Source organism: Cynocephalus volans, chromosome X, assembly GCF_027409185.1.
Source record: "Cynocephalus volans isolate mCynVol1 chromosome X, mCynVol1.pri, whole genome shotgun sequence".
Lineage (NCBI taxonomy): Eukaryota > Metazoa > Chordata > Mammalia > Dermoptera > Cynocephalidae > Cynocephalus > Cynocephalus volans.
The window spans coordinates 93347991-93370176 of record NC_084478.1 but is presented as its reverse complement, the minus strand read 5'-3'; the positions used below and the strand labels follow the sequence as shown (position 1 = coordinate 93370176).

General features: G+C 33.6%; 1 protein-coding gene across 1 annotated transcript in view; it reads right to left on the bottom strand.

The window, feature by feature from the left end:
* The window catches only part of DACH2 (dachshund family transcription factor 2), a 551156-nt gene that overhangs the window by 66230 nt on the left and 462740 nt on the right, over window positions 1-22186 (bottom strand). The window contains exons 6-8 of the mRNA XM_063084695.1: window positions 19187-19359; window positions 5440-5575; window positions 2854-2937 (exon numbers count right to left, since the gene is read on the bottom strand). Of these exons, the coding sequence (XP_062940765.1) occupies window positions 2854-2937; window positions 5440-5575; window positions 19187-19359 (393 nt within the window). The remainder of the gene's footprint in view (window positions 1-2853; window positions 2938-5439; window positions 5576-19186; window positions 19360-22186) is intronic.

Sequence of the window (22186 nt, the reverse complement as noted above, 5' to 3'; positions counted from 1 at the left end):
CAAAATTCATTACTGTTTGCATAAACAGAAATATGATGATACTTTTATTCTAGGTGAGATATACTTTAGATTCTTATGATGTTAAATGTTAAAACTATTAGTCCTTCATCTGCCTCTAGATTGATTTAAAATGTAATATTTCTTCAGCAAGCTCAAGTCGTGGGCCAGATGATAATTTTATTGTTCCACTCTTTCTATAGCACACCAGATTTGATCATCGGTGTGTTTCAGTATATTGCACATAGAAAGTTTTCGATAAATACATTTGATACCAAATGAAAAATATCAAAAATCCCCTATTCCTGCTAGCAGTCTTGGAAATCAGTGGATGTCAAGTAAAAAGTGTTTTGGTTTGTGCCTTTGCTTCCACAAGGGCAAACTAGAGTGGATTTACATTTCCAAATACTCTATTCTAAAGATTTCAAGAAATGACTATTAAAGACCATGTAACACAATATCATAATATGCAATTGATTTGGTCAATTTATTTGACAAAGTCTTTGGAAAAAAATAAAAGGCTTAATTTAACTGACCAGTCAGTTTAGTAAAAATACTTGATTCAAAACTAAAATACCAATTTTGGTAAGTTATTTTTGACACAGTCTAAATGGACATAACTGCCAGGGAAACCCAGATAATATAGACTTTTACATGTCTACATATTAAATTCAATGCAAAGTGTAAATTATCAGTTGAGACATGTATTACACTAACTGTCACCCATTTTTACAAGGTGTGGTAAGGGGCAGGCTACATGAAGCATACTGTAATGGTATTTCTTCATTTTCTGAAAATTTCTTCATAACAGCAAAGCTGGCATTTTATAATTTCCAGAGCTATAAATCATTTTTAAAATCATGATGATATTACCCAAAACAGATGTGAAAACATATGTTTGCCCCAGTTGTATAAACTGCTTACTTGTCATACTTAATAAATGTTGAGACTTCTACTTTAACTAGCTTCCTTTTAATAACTAAAATCTATTTGAGGAAAATATATTTTGTCTTACTATCTACAAATATAACTGGTAGAACTCAACATAGAAAATCCCATTTAAAAGAAAGCCTTCTACTCTAACTGGGGTGCAGTATAGTATGTCACTCCTGTTTATTAATGTCCTCATCAGAATGTGTGATCAACCTATTTGATTGAAATGAGTAAAACTGTGCCATTCCACAGCAAGAGATTCAGAAATGCCAGTATATACCACTGTGTATTTTATGAAAATCAGTTACTGTACATCTGTACTAGTGCTCCAGCTGATTTTTCATAAGACACAGCAGTGTGTACTTGAGTGCTACAGCACACAAGCCAGCCCTAAATGCCATTTTGACTTATGGGGTTTGCAGTTCTGATGGAATCATATGTGTCATGTACAGCTTGAGATTTTCCTAGAAAAGCTGCTTTACTACCAAGTTATCCTTCAAATAGTCATGACTTGGTGGGAAAGAGGTCTCAGGAACAATTGTTGCTTGGTTATGAATGAAGTTTCATCTTTAACTAGAATTTCATTACCTGAATTAGAGTTTGGGTAGTTTAATATACTGAACCTAACTTCTTCCATTCTGATGACTACTCTGGAAATCAATCATTTGCATCTTGGAGCCCCATGGTGTATAGAGTTTCAGTGTCTGGCTAAAAAGGAGACTAAACATGTGGCAAGGAAACCAACCATGGATCAACGTAATTAAAATCATACATTATTCCAAATTCCAAATAATATGCTCATCTAGGTAATTATGAAGCAAGTTCAGTCTAGAGAACAAAGAAAAAATTCTCCATTAACTTTTCAGCTTATGGAGTCTTTTTTCTATATACTATGAGCATCTTTAGTAGAGATAGAACAATGCACCCTATGGTGAACTAAAAACAGACCATGTGATGATCTTATAAATTACATATTAGCTATCATCGAATTCAAGGTGACATCAACGATGCATAGCCTATAACATATGATTATACATTTTCCTTTTCTCTTAACTTTTCAGCCTTTTTTATTGAAATATAATTGTACGTATCTGTAGGGTATAGCATTAAATATCAATACCTGTGTGCAATATGTGATGCTCAGCTCAGGATATTTACTGTATTTATAAACAATGTATTGAATACACAATATATTCATTTTTTGTGGCCCTTAACCAATTTCTTGCTAACCCTTTCCCTCCTCTGGTGACTTCAGTTTTGTTCTCAGCCTTTTTCAGCCTTTTAAACAAAAAGTTGTACTCAGCTTTCATATCAGGAGAGCATCACTTTGAAATTCTTATTTACACTACTGTCTTCAAACAGATATCCTAACACAAAACTGGGTGCTGTGCAGAGGTGACACATGTCCCTCAGCAGATCAAAAGCCAGACTCAGGTCATATCTACCAGTATTCCTGGTAAATACTTGATGGATTAACTTGCTAAGCTTTCATTTGTAATGTTCAACTTAGCATATATTTTTAAATTGCTCTAGAGGGTTAAGGGGAGCATCTCTCCCCCATGACAGCAATCAGTTTTTTCAAATATAAACAATCAAATTGTAAGTCATTTAAATGTAGTTAATAAAATACATACATGATACAAAGAAAGTCAGATGTTTCTGAGCAGGCATAATAAAAGAGCTGAGGGTGAAGTTTCCAACCACATGCACAGACAAATTTCAGACTGATATGTAATTTATAACACCAAATAAATAAGCTCCAGGTAAACATCGTTTTTATTTTACTAATAAAAGGATTTATCCAAAGCCAGTATGAATCTATTCCAACTTAAGGAAATTTGGATGCAACATAAAACACTTGGATGTTAATTGAGTTAGTATCTGATCTTTATGTATACATCAAATAAGCAAAAATCATTTTACCTTTATGATCCCTTTGGAATTTTTTGATGGTTGGTCCATTATCCTGATCAACAATAAGTTCCTCTCTATTGTTGGGCATCATAACTATAAATAAAAGATGTAACTGAGTAAATTTCCATGCAAAACATCCAAAAGAAAGGCAGAAAAGCATCACATAAGTGGCTAATATTCTCCAATAACGAAACATGAATTATATATACTTCTACTTCTGAAACAGTGAAAGATTTTTGTTGGTCTGACGATCACATAATTTAAAAATCAATAAGCTGCTTAATTATGTGAACTTTAAAGTATAATTAACATATAGTACATGTATAATTGCCAACATATTTTCTTTAAAGCATTTTAATTATTTCCTCTTTTTAAATCCATATGCAAATTATTTGCCTCCATTATTAAGAATATATTTTTCAAAATGCTTCTGAAAATAATTTATCACTTGATAAATCATGAATTTAAAATAATAATGCATTTTAGTCACTTTGTGGAAGTTTTTGCAAATATATATAGCAATATTAATAGATAAAATATAATTTTCTGTTAATTATTGTGATTATTCATGAAACATTTATACTGAAAGAGGAAAAACATGCTAATTTTCAGAATTTATCATATCATTCATTTTAGTCATATTTTATTGAAACATTAGATAGCTCTATATATAAAATATCTTCACTTTAAAGCTAAGAACCATCAACTCTTTTTATTCATTCATAGACAATCTCACTATTGTGCTTGGACAACTGTGGAATGTACATATAGAGCCTAATTACCACCAGTGGAATTAGAAATATACTGTGTTGTCAAGATTTTTTTCCTAGGATATTACATTGCTTTGGAAATATTTGATTTTACTTCCAAGTGTAAGTCACCCATTCTCTTATGATGTATATATCACTGAGTATATTTCCTTATGTGCTCTGCTTTTAGCCAGCATTCAATAAATAATTTTCTCTATATATCCCTTTCCCCCTTCTCTCTCCCTTCCCTTACCCTCATCAATACAAAGACTACCCCAACAGAAGAATGTGTGCTTTCGTTTCTTGATTCATTAATGAACATATAACTGTAGCCTCTTGCCTTGCTCAGACTCCCTTGAATCAGTTGCACACAATGTTGTAACAACCAGGTAGTCTGTGTCCATAGAACAGAGTGAAGCTAGAAAACCTCTGTTACTTCTTCCAGAAATTAAGTTTACTCCTTCAGGGCCATTAGCCTCAAGCTCTAATTCATTGGTTCTTAACCCTTGCTGCACATTAGAATCTCCTGAGGAGATACTGAAAACAAACCAAAATACTGCTGTATTCCAGACCAAGTGACTCAAACTCTGATTGTATGTCCTGGGCATCCATATTTGTAAAAACTCCACAGGTGATTACAATGGGGAGCAGGGTTTGAAGAACCACTGAGATCACTGGTAAGTTAAAGAGTCATAAACAATATACAACATTGACAAGCTAAGTGAGACTTGGGCAATTTTCCACAAGGGAAAAATCACCTTTACCCTTCCCTGACACAAATTCCCCACATCCCCCTCCTCACCCCCAAAACACATTTTTTTGAAGAGGCTGGAAGTAAGCACTATTATGAGCTATAAAAATTAAGAGTCACAAAAAGGAAGTCCCTATAGTAACAATAAAAGAATAGCAGAAATTATTTTCACTGAAGAAAATGGATACATAGAAAATGGGATTGTGTAGGTACAGAAGGTTAAGGAAGATTTAATCTAGCTCAATTGATCCATAACTATTATATACTAAATGATAATTTGTGACAGCTGAATGCACCTGGTAACTTCTGTATAGCTGAGTAGGATCAGAGAGCCGGAGATGATAAGCAAGGAAGGTAAAGTTACAGAGAGAAAAGTCATGTTTATCCTTCACAGTTCCTTAGCACTTTAAACTCCTGAAGTGTTTTTTTCAAATATTATTTCATTTGACCTCAAAATAACACAGTGTATTTGGCAAGGCGGTAATGAGTTCCATATAATAGATAATGTGACATACCCAAGATATTAGAGCTAGTTAGTGCAGGACCTATGGCTAGATTCAAGTCTCCAATATGCCACATCACTGCCAACTTTTGGAATAGTGTCCATAGTGTAAGACTTCTGAGACAATACATGTAGGAAAAACCATTTTAAATATTTGTGATCCAAGTTGTTGAGATTGTGGCAAATCATATAATGATTCACTTTTTAACCGCTTTCAAATGTCAGCTACCTGCAAGATATTTTATCGTCCAATATTCTAAAGGATGCTGTGAATGCAACAAGTGTATTGTATCACATTATCTGTTTATATACCAACATATCAAACTAACACATTCTCTACAGAAATTCCATCATATCATTCCCATGAGATTGTCTTATACAATAAAGGAAGGCCTTCGCAGAGAACAAACTTCTAACATTAAGTTTCATGCCATTGTTCATATTGCTTGAGCAATAAAAATTGACCACTTCAAAAAGCCATATATATTAATCAGGTGTCAGCTCCCCCAGCTTCTTTCTCCCCTCTCTGTTGCCTAATGAGGACTTTCCTGAAAGAGTATATTCGAATTACTTGTTTCAGGGAAGATACTCACCCATTCTCTCCGAATGATGATCCATCTGAGAGGGAGAGCTGGACACACTGCTGCTGGGGTGGGAGGAAGTCTGGCTCCCAGGGCGATGACTTTCTTCCAGAGAGGGAGCAGGAGAAGGACTCTCCGGGATCCGCTCCTGACACAAAGGAAACACAAAAGGAAATGCCATCTGTGTGCATCTTTCATGTTGATTTAGTCCATAACATTTGAATGTTGACCTCTCATCCGTAAAGCGTACATATTCACAATATCTGGTCTTAAATACATATCTTTAGGCAAAAACATATATTTGGTTCTTGTGAAATTAATGTGATATTGTGAGGGTTAAATAAGAAAAAAAAGGTGAAAGGGCCCAGTGTCATGCTGGATACATGGCAGAGGCTCAAAAATGGTAGTTACCATTTTCTTTCCCAGAAAATTCATAAATGATTATAAACATAGTTGTGTAGTGAAACTTATTGTTACTGCGAGCTTCTAGATTGATGTAAAGTTCATGCTAAGGCCTGGAGGATGATACTACTATCTGATTGAGAAGATCTCTCAAATGTAAGACTTGAGAGCCCTGGAATAAAACTCACAAATAGTGGCACCTGGTACATATTAAGGTTTTCTACACAAAAAGTATGGAAATAGTAGACCTGTAACCTATTACACCTTAGGAACTTACGTTAAATTCTGACAACAAAACATTTTGATAGTCCCAGGGCACAATGACGGGTTTTTCAAACTGACACTAAGATCTATCAATGCCAATTCTTTAGTATTGCTTAGATTGCTATAGTTTAAATAATGAATTTGAATAAAAATCAAAAATTTTTACATATCTCTACAGTAATTATTATGGCTCTCAAGACTCCTGTGATTATGAAAATTGCTATAAAACACCAAACTTATTCACAATGTTTATGCATCACAAATTGATGAATAAATCTGAATCATTCAGTTAATTTGATCAATAAAAGAACCAAATTGCAGTGTTTATGCACATATGCAATAAATATGACTGGATGATAGACATACTGGGACAGAAAATGTTTGTCCTATAAAATGTTTCACTCATCCATAATAAAATTTCTTAAATTAAATATTATGTCTAATTATCTGTAATCACATCAGTATTCTAATCATCATAACATTAAGAATTAGATTGTCAAATATGTGCTTGTATATTTTTACATTGATTTTGCATGAGAAGTCCAAAATTTATAAACCCCTAAAAAAAACTGTGTTTGCCTAATGCCCAAAAGTGATAGCATGAGAGTTAAAAGTTATTATTTCATTAGTAGTAGTTAATATTTTGCAATGTCCATCATTGCGCAGACAGAAAGATGCCTCCCCCACTCCAGAGACGTCCAGTTCACATCCTAATTGCTGGAGCCTGTGAATACATTATCTTGCATGGCCAAAAGGGCTTTGAAGATGTGATTGAGAACCCTGAGATAGTGAGATTATACTGGATTCTCTTGGTGGGTCCAATCTGATCACAAGGTTCTTAAAAGTGGAAGACAGAGGCAGAAAAGAATATTGGAGGGAGATACGACTGCAGAATAACGGTCAGAGAGATGCAACATTTCTGGCTTTGACAATGGAGAAAGGGAGCCATAAGCGAAGAAATGTGTTTGGCCTCTGGAAGCTTGAAAAGTCAAGGAAACAGATTCTTTCCTGGAACCAACAGAAAACTTTGCTTTTAGCCCTGTGGACCCATGTCTGACTTCTGACCTACAGAACTGTAAGATAATAAATTAGCATGTTTAAAGCCACCAAATGTGTGTTAATTTGTTACAGCAGCATTAGAACACTAATACAATCATCAATGTACTATGCTAATTTTTAAATGGTGTTTTACATTATCACTTAGCATTTAATTAACATTCAATAACTTTACTGAAATGAATAGAAGACTTTGAGTATATTAGCTGCAGTATTATATACTAATTAAATTCCAGTAATTGTAAATATATATTACATTTTAAAGACTTTATAGCTGTTGTCATGCCTCAAAAATGTTTTATTTATTCATTTATTTTTTAAATTTTATTTGTGTATTTATTTATTATTATTATTTACATTCTAAGATGTTGTGGAACAGTTGGGGGAGAAGGGAAAGGGGAGGAGGTTAGGGTGGGAGAAGGAAGAAGGAGGGAGGGGAGCATGGTTGAGGCCCGCGGCAATGCTTTAAAACAGAGTGATGTACTGATACATTTCATTTATATTTAGTATGCAAGAAAATATCTACTTGTAGCACAGTGAATGCAAGGCAAAATCTAAGGAAATATATAAGTAAAGCAAAAGAAAATAATCAAGTTTTTTTCCTCCAGTAATTCTGCTTGTATTTTGGAGGGATGGTACGGGGATGGACAGCAAGATCTATCATATGGCCCTTGTACCACATCCTTTTGCTTTTAGAAAAGTCTAGTATAGTAGTCAATCGGTTGTGAAATTCAACCTAAACTATCATGTTTGAAATATATTCTCTAAGTAGTATGTGTGCATGCGCATGCACGCACACACACACACACACACACACACACAAATGAAAAAAATTTCATATATGAGGCCAAAATTATTTTTGCCTCTTACTGTTGTGTAGTTTCATTGATTCTATGCCAAAATATGTGCAGAAAGCGTAAAACATTCAGTATTTGTCTTTGAATTCTAACATTGGAAGTTTGCTGAAAAAAATGTGCAATTCAATGAACTACATTTATCCCTAATGGACCTCTGAATGAAAGCACAGTGACAAAGTATAGCAGTTACTGTGCAAAAATAGAACTGCAGAAACAAAAATCACTGTATAGTGGCAAACAGGAATCACATACAGCAATACATCCTGTCATAATAATGGAAAAATTTTGAGTGATTCCTACAGCTGATGGTTTGGAAAAACAAGAGAATCCAACTGACAATGATACTTGGTCTTGCTCATTCTGTCTAACAAAAAATGAAAACTTATTCTGAATAAAAATTTGGAAGAATTTCTACACAAATGGAGAATGCTATAAATAATGAGAATACAATTCTATGATAACGGATTCCCCCAATATATCTTGAATTAATATGTGATCACACAATTTAACTCGAATAATTTACCTTATACTCCTTCTCTACCATCTTCAACAGCATATAAGGTGAACAATAAACTAACTTGGAGAACATGATTGAGAGAGTAAATATTGAGTGACAGTAACATTTTGCATGAAGCAATATTTCTGCTTTAAGATTTTGTAGCTTGCACTTACCATATTTAATCAAGGTTCAATTCATCGTTATTATTTTCCTAAGGCAGCACCGAAGTCAGATTTTTTCACCATGTAAGCCATGTTAGATGAGTCCAGTATCTTATATTGACTAAGAATTAGGTGTGTTAAAAAAAAATACCTGTGTGGAACTGAAATTTTTAATTTCTCCTAAAATAATGAATAGTTCTATGAACAATTTCTTCTTTGCAAGTAAACAGATCCATTTTTCAGCCCTGTAATCAGTATGCATCTATTTAGCTACTTAACTGCAATGTGCTTTGGTTCATTAGGTGGCTACTGTTGTGTCTCAGCCTAGTTAAAATTTCACAGCAAGTTAATCTGTTTTATTACAAATGAGAACACAAGTGATTATGTCCTCACCATTTGCCAAATACAGGGTTAACAGTATTCGCAACAAATTAATAAGCGCATTTAAAAAAGAAAATTGCAAATCTAAAACCCCAATCATTTTTATTCATTGATGACTTCATTTTATGTGGCATTTATGACTTTTACAACCCTGTTACTGTTCATGTATTTCATTCCTGCCCCATCAAAAACAGCTGCAGCTCTTCTGAAATACTATAGAAGTCTTCTTCAGATTCAATGTAGTAAAGGAAGGAAATTTCCAAAATGTATACATTCTAACACACCTAAATCCCTGTTTTCTTCAAAATTTGTAAAATTATTTTCAATAATATCTCAAATTCTAACATGTACTTATACAGTTCAGAGTTTATGCCTAAAGAGTCATTAAAGAAAATGTTACTAATTGATACAAACTATTCCCTCCTCTATCATACAATTTTTTCTCAGAAATATCACAAATGTTCAAAGGATACATTCATCACATTAAATTATCAGAAAGTACATTTGAACCTTCATAAAAAGCAGGGGCAACGCTTAGAAAATTCAGTTTTTTACAGCGTTTAACACAGTCAATTTGGTTTAGTATTTTTATTGGCACTAGATTATCAACTCTGACCATTTTCATGGAGATCATTTATTTTATCTCACTATATTCCTTTATATCCTTGAAAATATGGTAGTATACACAGAATTTATGAAGTATTAATATGTGTTTATTACACATCTTTACCATGTGGTTATATGTATATGTACATGTGTTTTGTTGCCTTTTAACAACAGCCATCTTAATGTTGACTTGTTGCCTCTGAAATTTTATTTTATTGATTCTTATCAAGCATTCATTGGGATTATGTATTATACAATTTGTCTTTTATTTTTATTTAATTTCAATTCAACTCCCACTGTAATTACTTTTTGAAATGTTTTCTATTAATGAGTTCCTAAAGGATTTAATGGCATTTCACTGCTGAGGAGTGGCTTTTGGAAGTTTATCTGAATACTGGATATTTTATTCATGTTTTTGTCTTGCTATTTCATATTTAATTGATGTGCTCTTTCTGTACTGTCACTAGAGTTCTGCAGAAGCAGAACAGATTGTAACTTGACAGACTTTAATAATAAAACCAGGGATGGGAAAATAAAAAGTTTGTTCATTATTGCTACTAACTTGGCTTACCACTAACTAAAGGGAAGAATTTGATACCCAAACTTGGTATCTCTGAATACCATTAGAAGCATGACACTTCATGGATCTTTATGAACCAATTTAAGAATTATTTTGTGTTTCACAATCACCGATTTACCATTTTATTTAAGTTAACATAGATGAAGATAGCAGAGTTTTTATGAACTAAGAAAAAAAAACAAATAAGGAGGCTCTCAAGGTTAAAAAAAAATTTAATGCAATTTAGTAATTGTTAAATTCCTTATTCCAGGCTAAGAGTTATAGCCATATATGTATTTCAGGAATCTATGAAACAGTGATTCCACAAGACTCTTATATTTTCTCTCCAAGAGTGATTATGTAATTTATCACTTGGAGAAAATATTCTAAATAATGGGAGTTTTCACTCTGCAGTAGTTTTGGAGGCATGTTATCAATCCTGAATTACAAGAGGAGGCAATATAATATTGTGCATAAGAAATGAGGCCAGATTGGGAATTCAGTTGGAACATGTTACCATGAAAGAGTACAAATTCATAGGCACACCCTACGTGTGACCTATGTGATTGGACAGAGGAAACTTTCACCTCTTCAGTGTGATCAACTTGTGCTGGAAGAAGCTGACAGATTAAGGAAATCAGCCATAATATCTGCTCATAGCATGTAAATGCCCTCAAGCGAGAAAATGGATAGTTCAGTGGGAAAATGCATGCTTTCTAAATTATGTTGTGGGTTTGGAACTATGCCATCCACCCACCCAAACAAACACACACAAGCAACCCTCAATTCTCACTTAATGCATCTTCATCTCATGTTATAATAGACAGTAATAGCTTTGTCTTTCCTTAGAGCAGTTAAAATAAGACTTAAGAAGTGATTTTTCAGTGAATTTGAATTATCACGAAAAAACCCTCTTTGTGTTGACTAATTTTAATACCAGATGTTCACATGCTAATGCCACTGCCTTGTGACCATTTCCTATCAATTCATTAATTGCCAGCTGCTCAGCCAAACAAGAAACACAGCTAATCAGATGATATTGGTAAACAGCCAAATAACAGCTTCCTACTTAAATTTCTTAAATTTGTTATCAGAGAAAACTATGGCATACTGGCATTACAAAATTTCTCAAAAATACAGAATAAACATATATTACAAAATACTTAACTGCCAAATACAAAATAGACTTTCATACCAGTCAGGTATTTTACCTATTTTTGCCTTCAGGATTTTGCCACATTTCGTGATATAACTGAAGGATGAATAGTCCTGCAAGCCTAATGATCATAATGCAATTTCCAATTCAAGTTATGGCTATATTAGTTATTAGCTACAAATGCTAGTAGCTGAGCCAATACTAAAGGGATCTGAGCCAGAACTAAAAGCTACTATGTGCCTGGAGTAGCAATATCCTCAAACTAGTTTCTGGCAAAACAACAACAACAACAACCATTTGTTTGCAATTTTAATGTCTTTTCCACTTTTGGAATTAAAGCCTGTATTACTAATGATCATTTGTGCTGGAAACACTCCCCAAAGTTTAATATCCAGTGAATCCTTAGCTTTCATTCATTCATGCAACAAATATTCTATTGAATGCCTAATGTACCCCAATGGGGATGGAAGGAAGGCCTATGGGTGTTTTCATAGAGCATATAGATCCCATACTCAAATTAGACTAAATAATCCACATGTAAACATTCAAACATAATATTTTATTTTAAATAATTTATTTAAAATACTAATAATTATTATTTATTTAAAATGATTTTCTTTTTAAATACTTATTTAAAATATTAAATTATTTAAATAATTATTTAAAATAAAATACAGATCAGATCGACTTTGATATTATAATGGGCACCCCTCTCCAGCCCCCACCAGCCCCTAATCCTTCCTTTGTGGCATCAAGATCAAAGCAGCCATAATAAGTGAACGAATCCTCTCTAGAGAAAAAAGAGAGAAAAGCCAATACCTGTAGGTGAATCTAATGGTGGGGGCATCCTTGGTCCTGGTACTGATAAGAGAGTATGCAGAAGAACCTATATAGAGGAAGCTACTTCTGTTTCAGGCTAGCTCTTTGCCATTATATTGGTTACTACTTATTACTATTTCTATATGGATTCTTTTGTTGTTGTTGTTGTTGTTGTTTTGTATTTATTTTATTTTTTATTATACATACATGTGGGGTACAACATTGATTTTTTCAATAATTGCCTTGAGTGTAAAACATAAATAAAATATTAGCTAATATACACTGAGTACTTACTTGGTGCCAAACATTGCTCTAAGTGTGTTAACATGCTTTATCTCATTTAGCCTCATGCTAATACTATGAGGGAGGTACAAACATCCCCATTTCATTGGGAGGTGAGGCAAACTGAGACACAGGTAGGTTAATTAATTTACCTAAGGTCACAGAAAAAGGAATGGTGAAACCAGGATTCAAATATACCACATATTCTACACATGTATTGATATCTGATTCTGTACCTGACAAATGTATATAATCAATTATCTTTCAATAAAAAACTGTCCAAAAAAAGCCCACAGACAAACAGCCATTATGCCATACCGCCTGCACTGAAATCTGCTTCTGAATGTATCTATCTTACTTAGCTGACAAATTAGGATGGCTCTAGCCAGAAATGGTGCATAATTTTATAAATCCTTTTGGGGGTGGGGCCTATGTCTGTTTCATTTTTGCGCTTTTTGACAGGGCAATGTAACATAGTCCTTTGTACACATTAAACATTTCCTAAATCAGTGAATTTCATGTTCTCTGTCTCTGTTTTATAACAAAATGATGACAATGATAATAATGTAAGCCAATATTCAGCATAATTATCCTTTCTGGGCACTGCAAGAATAATTGCAGTACACTTACCGATTGTTTAATCTGTATTATCTTTTTTTACTTTCAAATATTACTGATGGTTCTGGACCTTTCATCAACCCTACTTAATGCCATGCTTTCTAACAGAACTTTCTGCAATGATGGAAATGTTCTGTAACTGTGCTGTCTAATATAGTAGCCACAAGTAACATGTGGCTATTCAGCACTTCAAATGTGAACAATTGCAGGAACTGGAGAAACTAGAGTTTTAATTTTATTTAATTAATTTAAATTGAAATAGCCACACATGGCTGATGGCTAAAATACTGGGCAGTGTTGCTGTAGCAGGTAAGTTCTATGCATGTAAGATTCATTGTTAATTGTTTAAATCCATGGAGATGGGGAAATCTGTCAAACTATAAGAAATATATATTTTCTTTAGAAGTCAAAGCTTCTAAAAGTCATATCACTTCTTAGAGCCCTAAACAGCATATGGTTTTCTCTCCTACCTGTGAAAATAAAATAAATAATAATAATGAAAAAAAGACAACATCAGTTGTGACTACGCTAGCCAGGTCTGTTTTCACTTGTGATAGCTTTCACTATTTAAGGAAATTCAGAGGTGTAAATATCTCTAATCATCAAACTTTTTTCAAACTTGGGTGGAAATATTTACACATTGATCAAAGAAAGTGGCCGAAGTGCAATTATGCTCAACTACCTTCCAATTTGACATCGTTCTGTGTTAAAGTGGTATAATTTAAATTGGAAAATAAACTCCATATTATTTCATTTTTGTAGAGATTCCTCAAACTTTTAGTTCACTTATTACAATTTTATGAAGGAATATAAATTGATAGGTAAACTGGTAGGAAATTTTATGTTCTTTGTCTTGTTTAAAGAATATGAGACGAGATCGGCATGTAGAGTTTGATCTGATAAACATTTTACGTTTGGTGTAATGCTCTAAAGGGAGAGTATTGTCTTGGAGTTTGCTCAAACCAGAGACAATTGTTAAATATTACATAATTTTGTAAGCCACCTATTAAACTGCTGGTAACTTGAAATCAGCCAAGGTGGGAACATTTACACCAAGGAAATTGGTGAAGGTTATAAAACAGAGGTTTTCTTTTTTATTTTGATTTATCTTGGTTTTGAAGAGCTGGTTGGTGTACAGGCACATCACTGGATGCTGGCCCAAATATAAAATCTTTTTTTTTTTTTTTTTTGGTGGCTGGCTGGTATGGGGATCCAATCCCTTGACTTTGGCAATACAACACCATGCTCTAACCAAGTGAGCTAACCAGCCAGCCCCCAAATATAAAATCTAAAACACTGGACATGTAAGTCCATTATAAGAATTTGAGGTTTTTATTTCATTCTGATGTTCAACATTATCTGACTAAGCAAATACTAAGTTCATGAATAAGCACAGTAAGTGCTGTGTACATTTGAGTCTATGAGCATTCAAACAAACACAATCAGACTGTCAGATTATAAAAAATACATATATTCTGTTAGTATGCACACAATCACAGTTGTCTGCCTTCCACAATGGGTACACGAAAAAATGCTCAGCATCACTCATCATCAGGGAAATGCAAATTAAAACTACATTGAGATACCACCTCACCCCAGTTAGACTGGCTATAATCAAAAAGTCAGTGAATAACAAATGCTGGTGAGGGTGTGGAGAGAAGGAAACACTCCTACACTGTTGGGACTGTAAATTAGTGCAACCACTATGGAAAACAGTATGGAGGTTACTCAAACAACTACAGATAGATCTTCCATATGATCCAGCAATTCCACTTCTGGTTATACACCCAGAGGAATGGAAAATCATCATGTCAAAGGGATACCTGCACTGCCATGTTCATCACAGCTCTATTTACAATAGCCAAGATATGGAACCAACCTAAATGTCCATCGATGGATGTTTGGATAAGGAAACTGGTATATATACACTATGGAATATTACTCTGCCATAAAAAAGAATGAAATTCTCCCATTTGCAACAACGTGGATGAGCTTGGAGAAACATGTTGAGTGAATTAAGCAAAGCACAGAGGGATAAATACTGCATGTCCTCACTCTTAAGTGGGAGCTAAGAGAGAAAGAAAGAAGGAAAGAAAGAGTGCAGTGGTGTGTTAGACTTGCAGAGGGAGAGACCATACCTAGGTATACAAAGTGGAGTAGGGGAAAGGGGGAGGGGGAGGGAGATTGGTGATAATTGGGTGGAGGACACGGGGTACAATGGCAATTTGTGGTAATGGGCATGCTGCTAGTACGGATCTGGGCTTCACATCTTGGGCACGAAGGGTGACGATCACCTTTGTATCTCATGAATATTCATAACCAAGAAAAAAAAATTCTTTCTTTTTTTTTTTTAAAGATGACCGGTAAGGGGATCTTAACCCTTGACTTGGTGTTGTCAGCACCATGCTCACCCAGTGAGCCAACCAGCCATCCCTATGTGGGATCCGAACCCGTGGCCTTGGTGTTATCAGCACCACACTCTCCCGAGTGAGCCACGGGCCTGCCCGTAAATATAAATTCTATATGTTAATATAGACAGAAAGTATTAAAGAATGTAAGATCTATTTTGCAGAAAGGAAAACTGAAGCACAGAAAGAGGAAAACAGTTGTTCTCGGGCCATTTGATTAGAAATGCTAAATATTGGAAATAAGTATGGTTTGTATAGCCAGTCATTCACTAACTTGATATCCTCAGTGTATCATGTAATCCTAATGTTCAGAGCATGTACTGCAAGAGCAGTTTCTAATGGAAATTGTGATTAGAGCGTCATGATCATCAGTGACAGCATTAGCACAAATATCAGCTTAACACAAACCATACTCAAGAAGAGGGGCAAGTGTTTAGAAGGACTCTGAAAATTTGGTTCAACACTACATTTCTTTTTAATCCAGGGACTTTGTTTAATGATATGGGAAAAACAAGGAAAGTTTTACCTGAAAGTTATATTTATTTATTTTTATATATACATATATATAAACAATAATTTAAACACACCGATAAGTTTAGTAACTCTTTTTTTGAATTTTCACAAATTTTAATATAACTAAACATGTATTTTGGACTTGTTTTTTAATGTGTATTAGTCTCTTACTGTGTATATCAACTTGTTGTTTGGTTTTTTTTGTAGCTGTGTTTTAAATTGATTATATTTATGCACAGCAAGGGGGCTTTGTAAATCAGGCCATTGTGACTTTTCCTAATTTATAGTGGACTTGTCAAAAATAAATCAAATTGACATTTCTTTCTAAATATTAAATATTAAATTTTCTGACCATGCATACTTTGGAAGGACAGTTTACTTCTAAATGGTAAATACAAGATAAAAGATCCGATGACTTCAAGTCAGATATTTTGTAAAACAATGAGTAATGCTAATTTAAATATTTGTGTTTTCTGTCAAAATTCTAGGATAAAAACTTTTTTTAATATAAACAAACTAAATGTGTTTTTGTTTGAATAGTTCCTATATCCCCCAAGTAGTATTACATAAAAAATTTTCAATACATAGGTTTACCCAATGCTTACGGGATTCTAATAGGTTAACTTTGAAACTATGCTTTACCAAGAAGCACACTGAAAGCAAATTCTGTTGAAATATATGAGATCAACAGAGGTATGAAATTTATGTCCTTATAATTTGGTATCTCATGGCTGGTAACTGATACTGATAACTGTTCTTGAAAGGAGAGTCAAGTTTTAACATATAATCACCTTTTTATCAATTACTTGGAATATTTTTACTACGGTATTTCCTATGAATTACTATTTAAAAGCTAATAATGTTATTATTGTACAATAGCACTTTTGCAAAAACAAACAAAACTTGACAACTTTATTAAAACCTCTCACTATTTACTGAAATCAACTGTTTTTATAATTTTTTCTTTATTTCCCTATCATCCTCCAATGGCGATGTACTTCTGATAGATCTGTAAAGAAATTTTATCAAAGGGCATTTGAATTAAATCAAATCTCTTTCAACTTACTTTAATCAAAATAACTACCTATGAAAGTATATTTAATTTCTCCTCAGCATAAAATGGTTTCTGTGCATAGGAAAGCATGTGATCTCATGTTAACTTTTAAAAAGCAGTGTAAAATTGTATGTTTGTGACAGTTCCTACTTTCTTTTCAAAGAGGTTGCATATAAAATAGATTAATAAGCAATAAACAAAATGATAGTTATATTACTTTAATAAATTAACAATAAAACAATATTTGTATTAAGGATAAGATAATTATCCTTTCCATTTTCAAGGCCATAATCATCACCGCCAATGACCAATGGTAGTCATAAGCCCCATTCCCAAGTGTTCTTAACTCCAAACTTTTCACAAAACTACCCAAAGTCCCAAACATTCAATTAAAGTGTAACCAATTCAGTCTGAGTAATGGTCCTTATGAAAAGGTACTTTTGAAGAGCCGTATGCTTGCCTCTATTAAGAGTATACTTCAATCATTTCAGAGCAAGTGTGACAATACCATTACTTTGAAGTGTGTGTTTTGATTCTTAATAGAATTTCTCAATTTGTGTATGACTATTTTCTTAGTAGCAATCCAGTTTCAAAATTATGAGAAACTTATTCCATCTTTTAATGTTCATGGGTGATTTTGTCCTCCGAGACAACTCTAATTCCCGGTTTACACTCTGATAAAATATTCAAATATCAGGGCTCTGATTAACTAGGGTAGAATAATCCATTAAGAGCCACAATTTTTACAGGAAGCACACTTCCACTTGGCCATTGAAATATACGTGGAATTTTATAAAAACCATCACTTTTTCCTTTCCTACAAAGGTTATGTTTAAAATTTTCTTCAGTGTTTTAAAAGCCCCCAAAACTGGAAGCTAATTTTAAAATGGAACAGAATGTCTGGTTTCCTCTGCCTTCAATTCTCTCACTCCCATACATATCTATTACAATTGTATCAGTATTGCAAGGCTCAGTTCAAATCCTTCAACTCTAATGCCTTTTTTGATCCCTGTCCTCTCTCTTCTCCAAGCTAGGTATGATTCTCTCCCTTCTCTAAATTCCTGTAATACTTGGTGGTTCTCTTATGTTATCCATCACAGTCTGTCTTGTTGCTACAAGTTAAATGGGTACTTTTCTTTCTCACATTTAGTTTGTGAGTTCCTGGTAGTCCAGGAGTATGGCTTATTTATCAGTTTCCCATATTGCCCAATACAAATACATATCTCAAGGGTACAATGTTTGTTAAATAAATGAAGAATCAAAGGAAAAAATCAATGTGCTGTTGCAATCAATTATACTCTTAGGATTCTATATATCATTATATCACCTCCTCATCAAAAGGAAAAAATATTCAAAAGCCTAGATCTTACAATGCTTGGAAGGAGGGCAGAGAGGCCATGTGCCAACCGAATAGGAAACAGAAGATAAAATTATAAAATATCCTTTGTGTTTCATTATCCAATGGCCATAAACTTTGAAAAACAGTACTCAATTAATGATAATGATAATGTAATAAATTATTGTAAATATGTGTTTAATGTGTCACAGGTTTTAACATATATTTTACTCACATTATCTCCAGACAGCCAATGAAAGAAGTGGCATAGATTATCTCTGTGATCTTCATTTTACAGTTGAGGAAACACATTCAGGTGGAATAAGTATCATACCCAAGGTCATTCAGCTAAAAAGTGCCAAATTAGGATTGGAACCCAAGTGTGTCTGACTGTAAGTCCTGTATGGTATGTCATACCTCACAACTGCCTCTCAAACTCCAAAAGGATGCAGCATGTAGGTTGTTTTACCCCAGCAATGGGAACGGTTTTTGCACATTCTTCTACTCTGTCATTAGTCTGGCCATGCCTCCCAAACACTGTGCACATGATTGCAAAATAGGAAGCTAGAATTAAAAGTGGATCTGTGCTCATGGAATGAAAACAAATCAACAAAAGCAACAATAAGTCTGGCAGGTCTAGTCAGAAACCAAACTCATCAATACTGTATGCTAACCAACTGAGTCAATGAACTGTGTGTTACTACTGAAGTTTCAGTGGTATTGTTAATAGTTTATCAAAATTTACACGTAATTAACACCTTTGTCCTCTTCTAAATCATGATTCTTACCTTTATAACAGAGGCACCAGCTCTGGAGAGTGGACTGTGAATCTGGGCTGCAGCAGCCATATTGGCAATAGTATTGAGATGGTTCATCTGATTCATTGCCATGGCAACTGATGCAGGAGGTAAGCTGACTGGAATTAGGGGATGAGGCATCATCATAAATGGCAGATCCAGTCCTAAAAGAAACAGTGCCTGTTAAACTTGTTACATTATGGTGTTATGACCTAGATTTTTAAAAAGTATCTAAATTCAATGCATTTAAGTAATAAGAAGTAACTTTCTTTTTAAAATTTATTTTTAATCATTGTAATATGTTGATGTGTTGATAATTTCTAGTTTAACACTTCTTTAAGAGACTTAACAGGGATACTGGCAAGGTAGGATGTAGATTCTCTAAGCTTCAGAACTATTGAAGAAAATAACACTTGGAGTATACTATACCTTCTTAGATATAAAACTCCAGAATGAATGCTTATAGCTCTAATTTGAAGTCTTTGTCAAAAAAGAATAACTTCTCTATCCAACTGTTTTCCAGTTTAATAACAAATAGCAATATTGTTGAACAGTATCAGTAATTCCATTTGTTTTCATATGCAAATTGAAATAATTTTTACACATTTTAATATCTTAAAGTCTATCTCTCAAGTATTATCCACATTCCATTCGTGCCAGCCACAGATATGTCATCATGTAAAAGGTAGCGAATTGAGATAGTTGTCTACTTACACCTTATCAGGTTGGGATTTGTGAGAGGAAATGGCTTTGAGCAGAGACTAGGGAAAGTTACCCTAATGTTATGAATGTTAACACTTTACAATGTATTTTAAATTAAACTATTGCCTCTGCAGTAATCTTGCCTTATTTTGGACAGAAGCCCAGAAACCAGTAATTTTTAACAGATGTTCCAAAACATCCTGGCCTATAATTTTCCTAAATTATTACAAACTACAGAAGTTCTATGATGGGCAACATATACATTAACCCTACACACAAATATCAACTATTTATAACATCCCGTTTTCCTCTTTGCCATCCCTTCCCTTCACTTTTTCTTTCTTCCCATATCACAACAGAGAAAAACAGTGAATCTATAAAAAGTATATATACTTTGGCCCCCTAAATCCCATCGCTCAAAACAACAGTGGCAGTAATACAAACACTCCAGACACATTTTTTTTAGGACAAAGATATTCTCCCATTTGGTGGCTTGTTTTTTTTTTTCTTCTCTTAACACTGTGTTTTACAAATCAGTTTTTAATTTTAATAAAGTCCAATTTTAATAAAGACTAGAAGGAAGAAGTGATGTTAATTTATTTGAGGCCCATCTCCTGATTTTAACTATGATGGTTGATTTAAAGCTGTTAACAAGAAAGTGCAAAGGCAGCCCAATAAAATAAAATATACTTCCAGATAGGACAGGTCTCATACAATACCGAAGTGATCACCTCAGTTAAAGGAATTCCTAAATCAAAAACACATCAGTCACCAATGTTTCTGATAAAGACAGCCACAAAATGCACTGTGATTAGAAACACACAAGGATCCAAACAAACTTAGAAACTTAAATTCTGTATGGAACTCAAGCAAAGGAACATTCTATGTACTATCTATGATTCCATATCCCAGAGAATATTATAAAATATTTTAAACTTTTCCCTTATCAGTGTTCACTTATGGCTCATTGTCTCTAAATCCTTTTCACGAGCAATGTGCCAAACCAATCTTACCAGCTACGAAACATTTTTCCTGGGATTATTAATTCATCAGAGTAGTCTCAACACAAGGCTTACAACACTGAATTCAAAATGGCCTTCCCCACTCCATTTTATTTGTTTTTATTCATATATATTTTTAAAATTTTACTGTAAATTGACAACTTATAATTGTATATATTTATGAGACATAAAGTGATGTTATGATATATACATACAATCTGGAATGATTAAATAAAGCTAATTAACATATCCATCACCACAAATACATTCTGAAGGACATATGTTAAGTAAAATAAGCCAGGCACAGAAAGACAAATACTGCATGAGTTCCCCAATATGTGGAACCCATCCCCTTTTAAACTAGAATTTTTTTTCAGTTAGCCTTCCAAAATTACTTAGATACATATGCATTTTAATGCTTTATTCATCATATAGCTTATGCTATAATGATGGAATATTTTATAATGTATATTAAATTAATCACTGTTTATCTTTCCCCCAAAACCTTCACATTATGCTCAACATAATAGCAACCATCAAGGACCTAAATAGGTTTCTATATAAGGCTCATTTACCACAAACCCAAGATAGTTATTGACTGCAATTTTTTGTGCACACAGTGTTTTAGTCGTGAATTGATCAAACTGTACATAAAAAGTAGCCATCAGTGCCTCCCTTCACCTTTCAAATGCTGAAATAAGCCTTTGTTCATTTTACACTTTCCTTAACAGTGTAATAATCTTTCCTCATTCTCCAAAGATTTTCAGCATCACCCAAACACCATCTGGCCATATCAAGAAATATGCCTACTTAAAGTCCAATTGACATGCAAACTAAATGCAAACTAAAAACAGAATTTAGCAGCCCATTGACAGTTTTAAAATAAAATTCATCAAACGCTTCAAATAACCATGAAGGACTTACAAGTCACACTTTCAGGTCATGACCTGCAATATCTAACCATCAATTAATACAATGCCCTAGACTCTAAGGTAATATTTACATTATAGGCCAGTTTAACAGTGACCCCACATGAGCTCCACATGCAAAGCATATGCAAATACTGAATTATGTAAGTCAACCTTTTCCCAAAGCTGAAAACATTAAATGAAAAGCCATCAATAGAACACAACACTCCAGCAATCCGGCTCATTCACATGCCAGATAAGTATGTAGACTTTTAATAGTATGGTAATGAAGACAAATCCTTTTTAAAAAATCACCAAAATGGATCATCTCTTTTCTGTCAACCTCAAGGACATTATGCAAGCTACCATAAGCATCACTT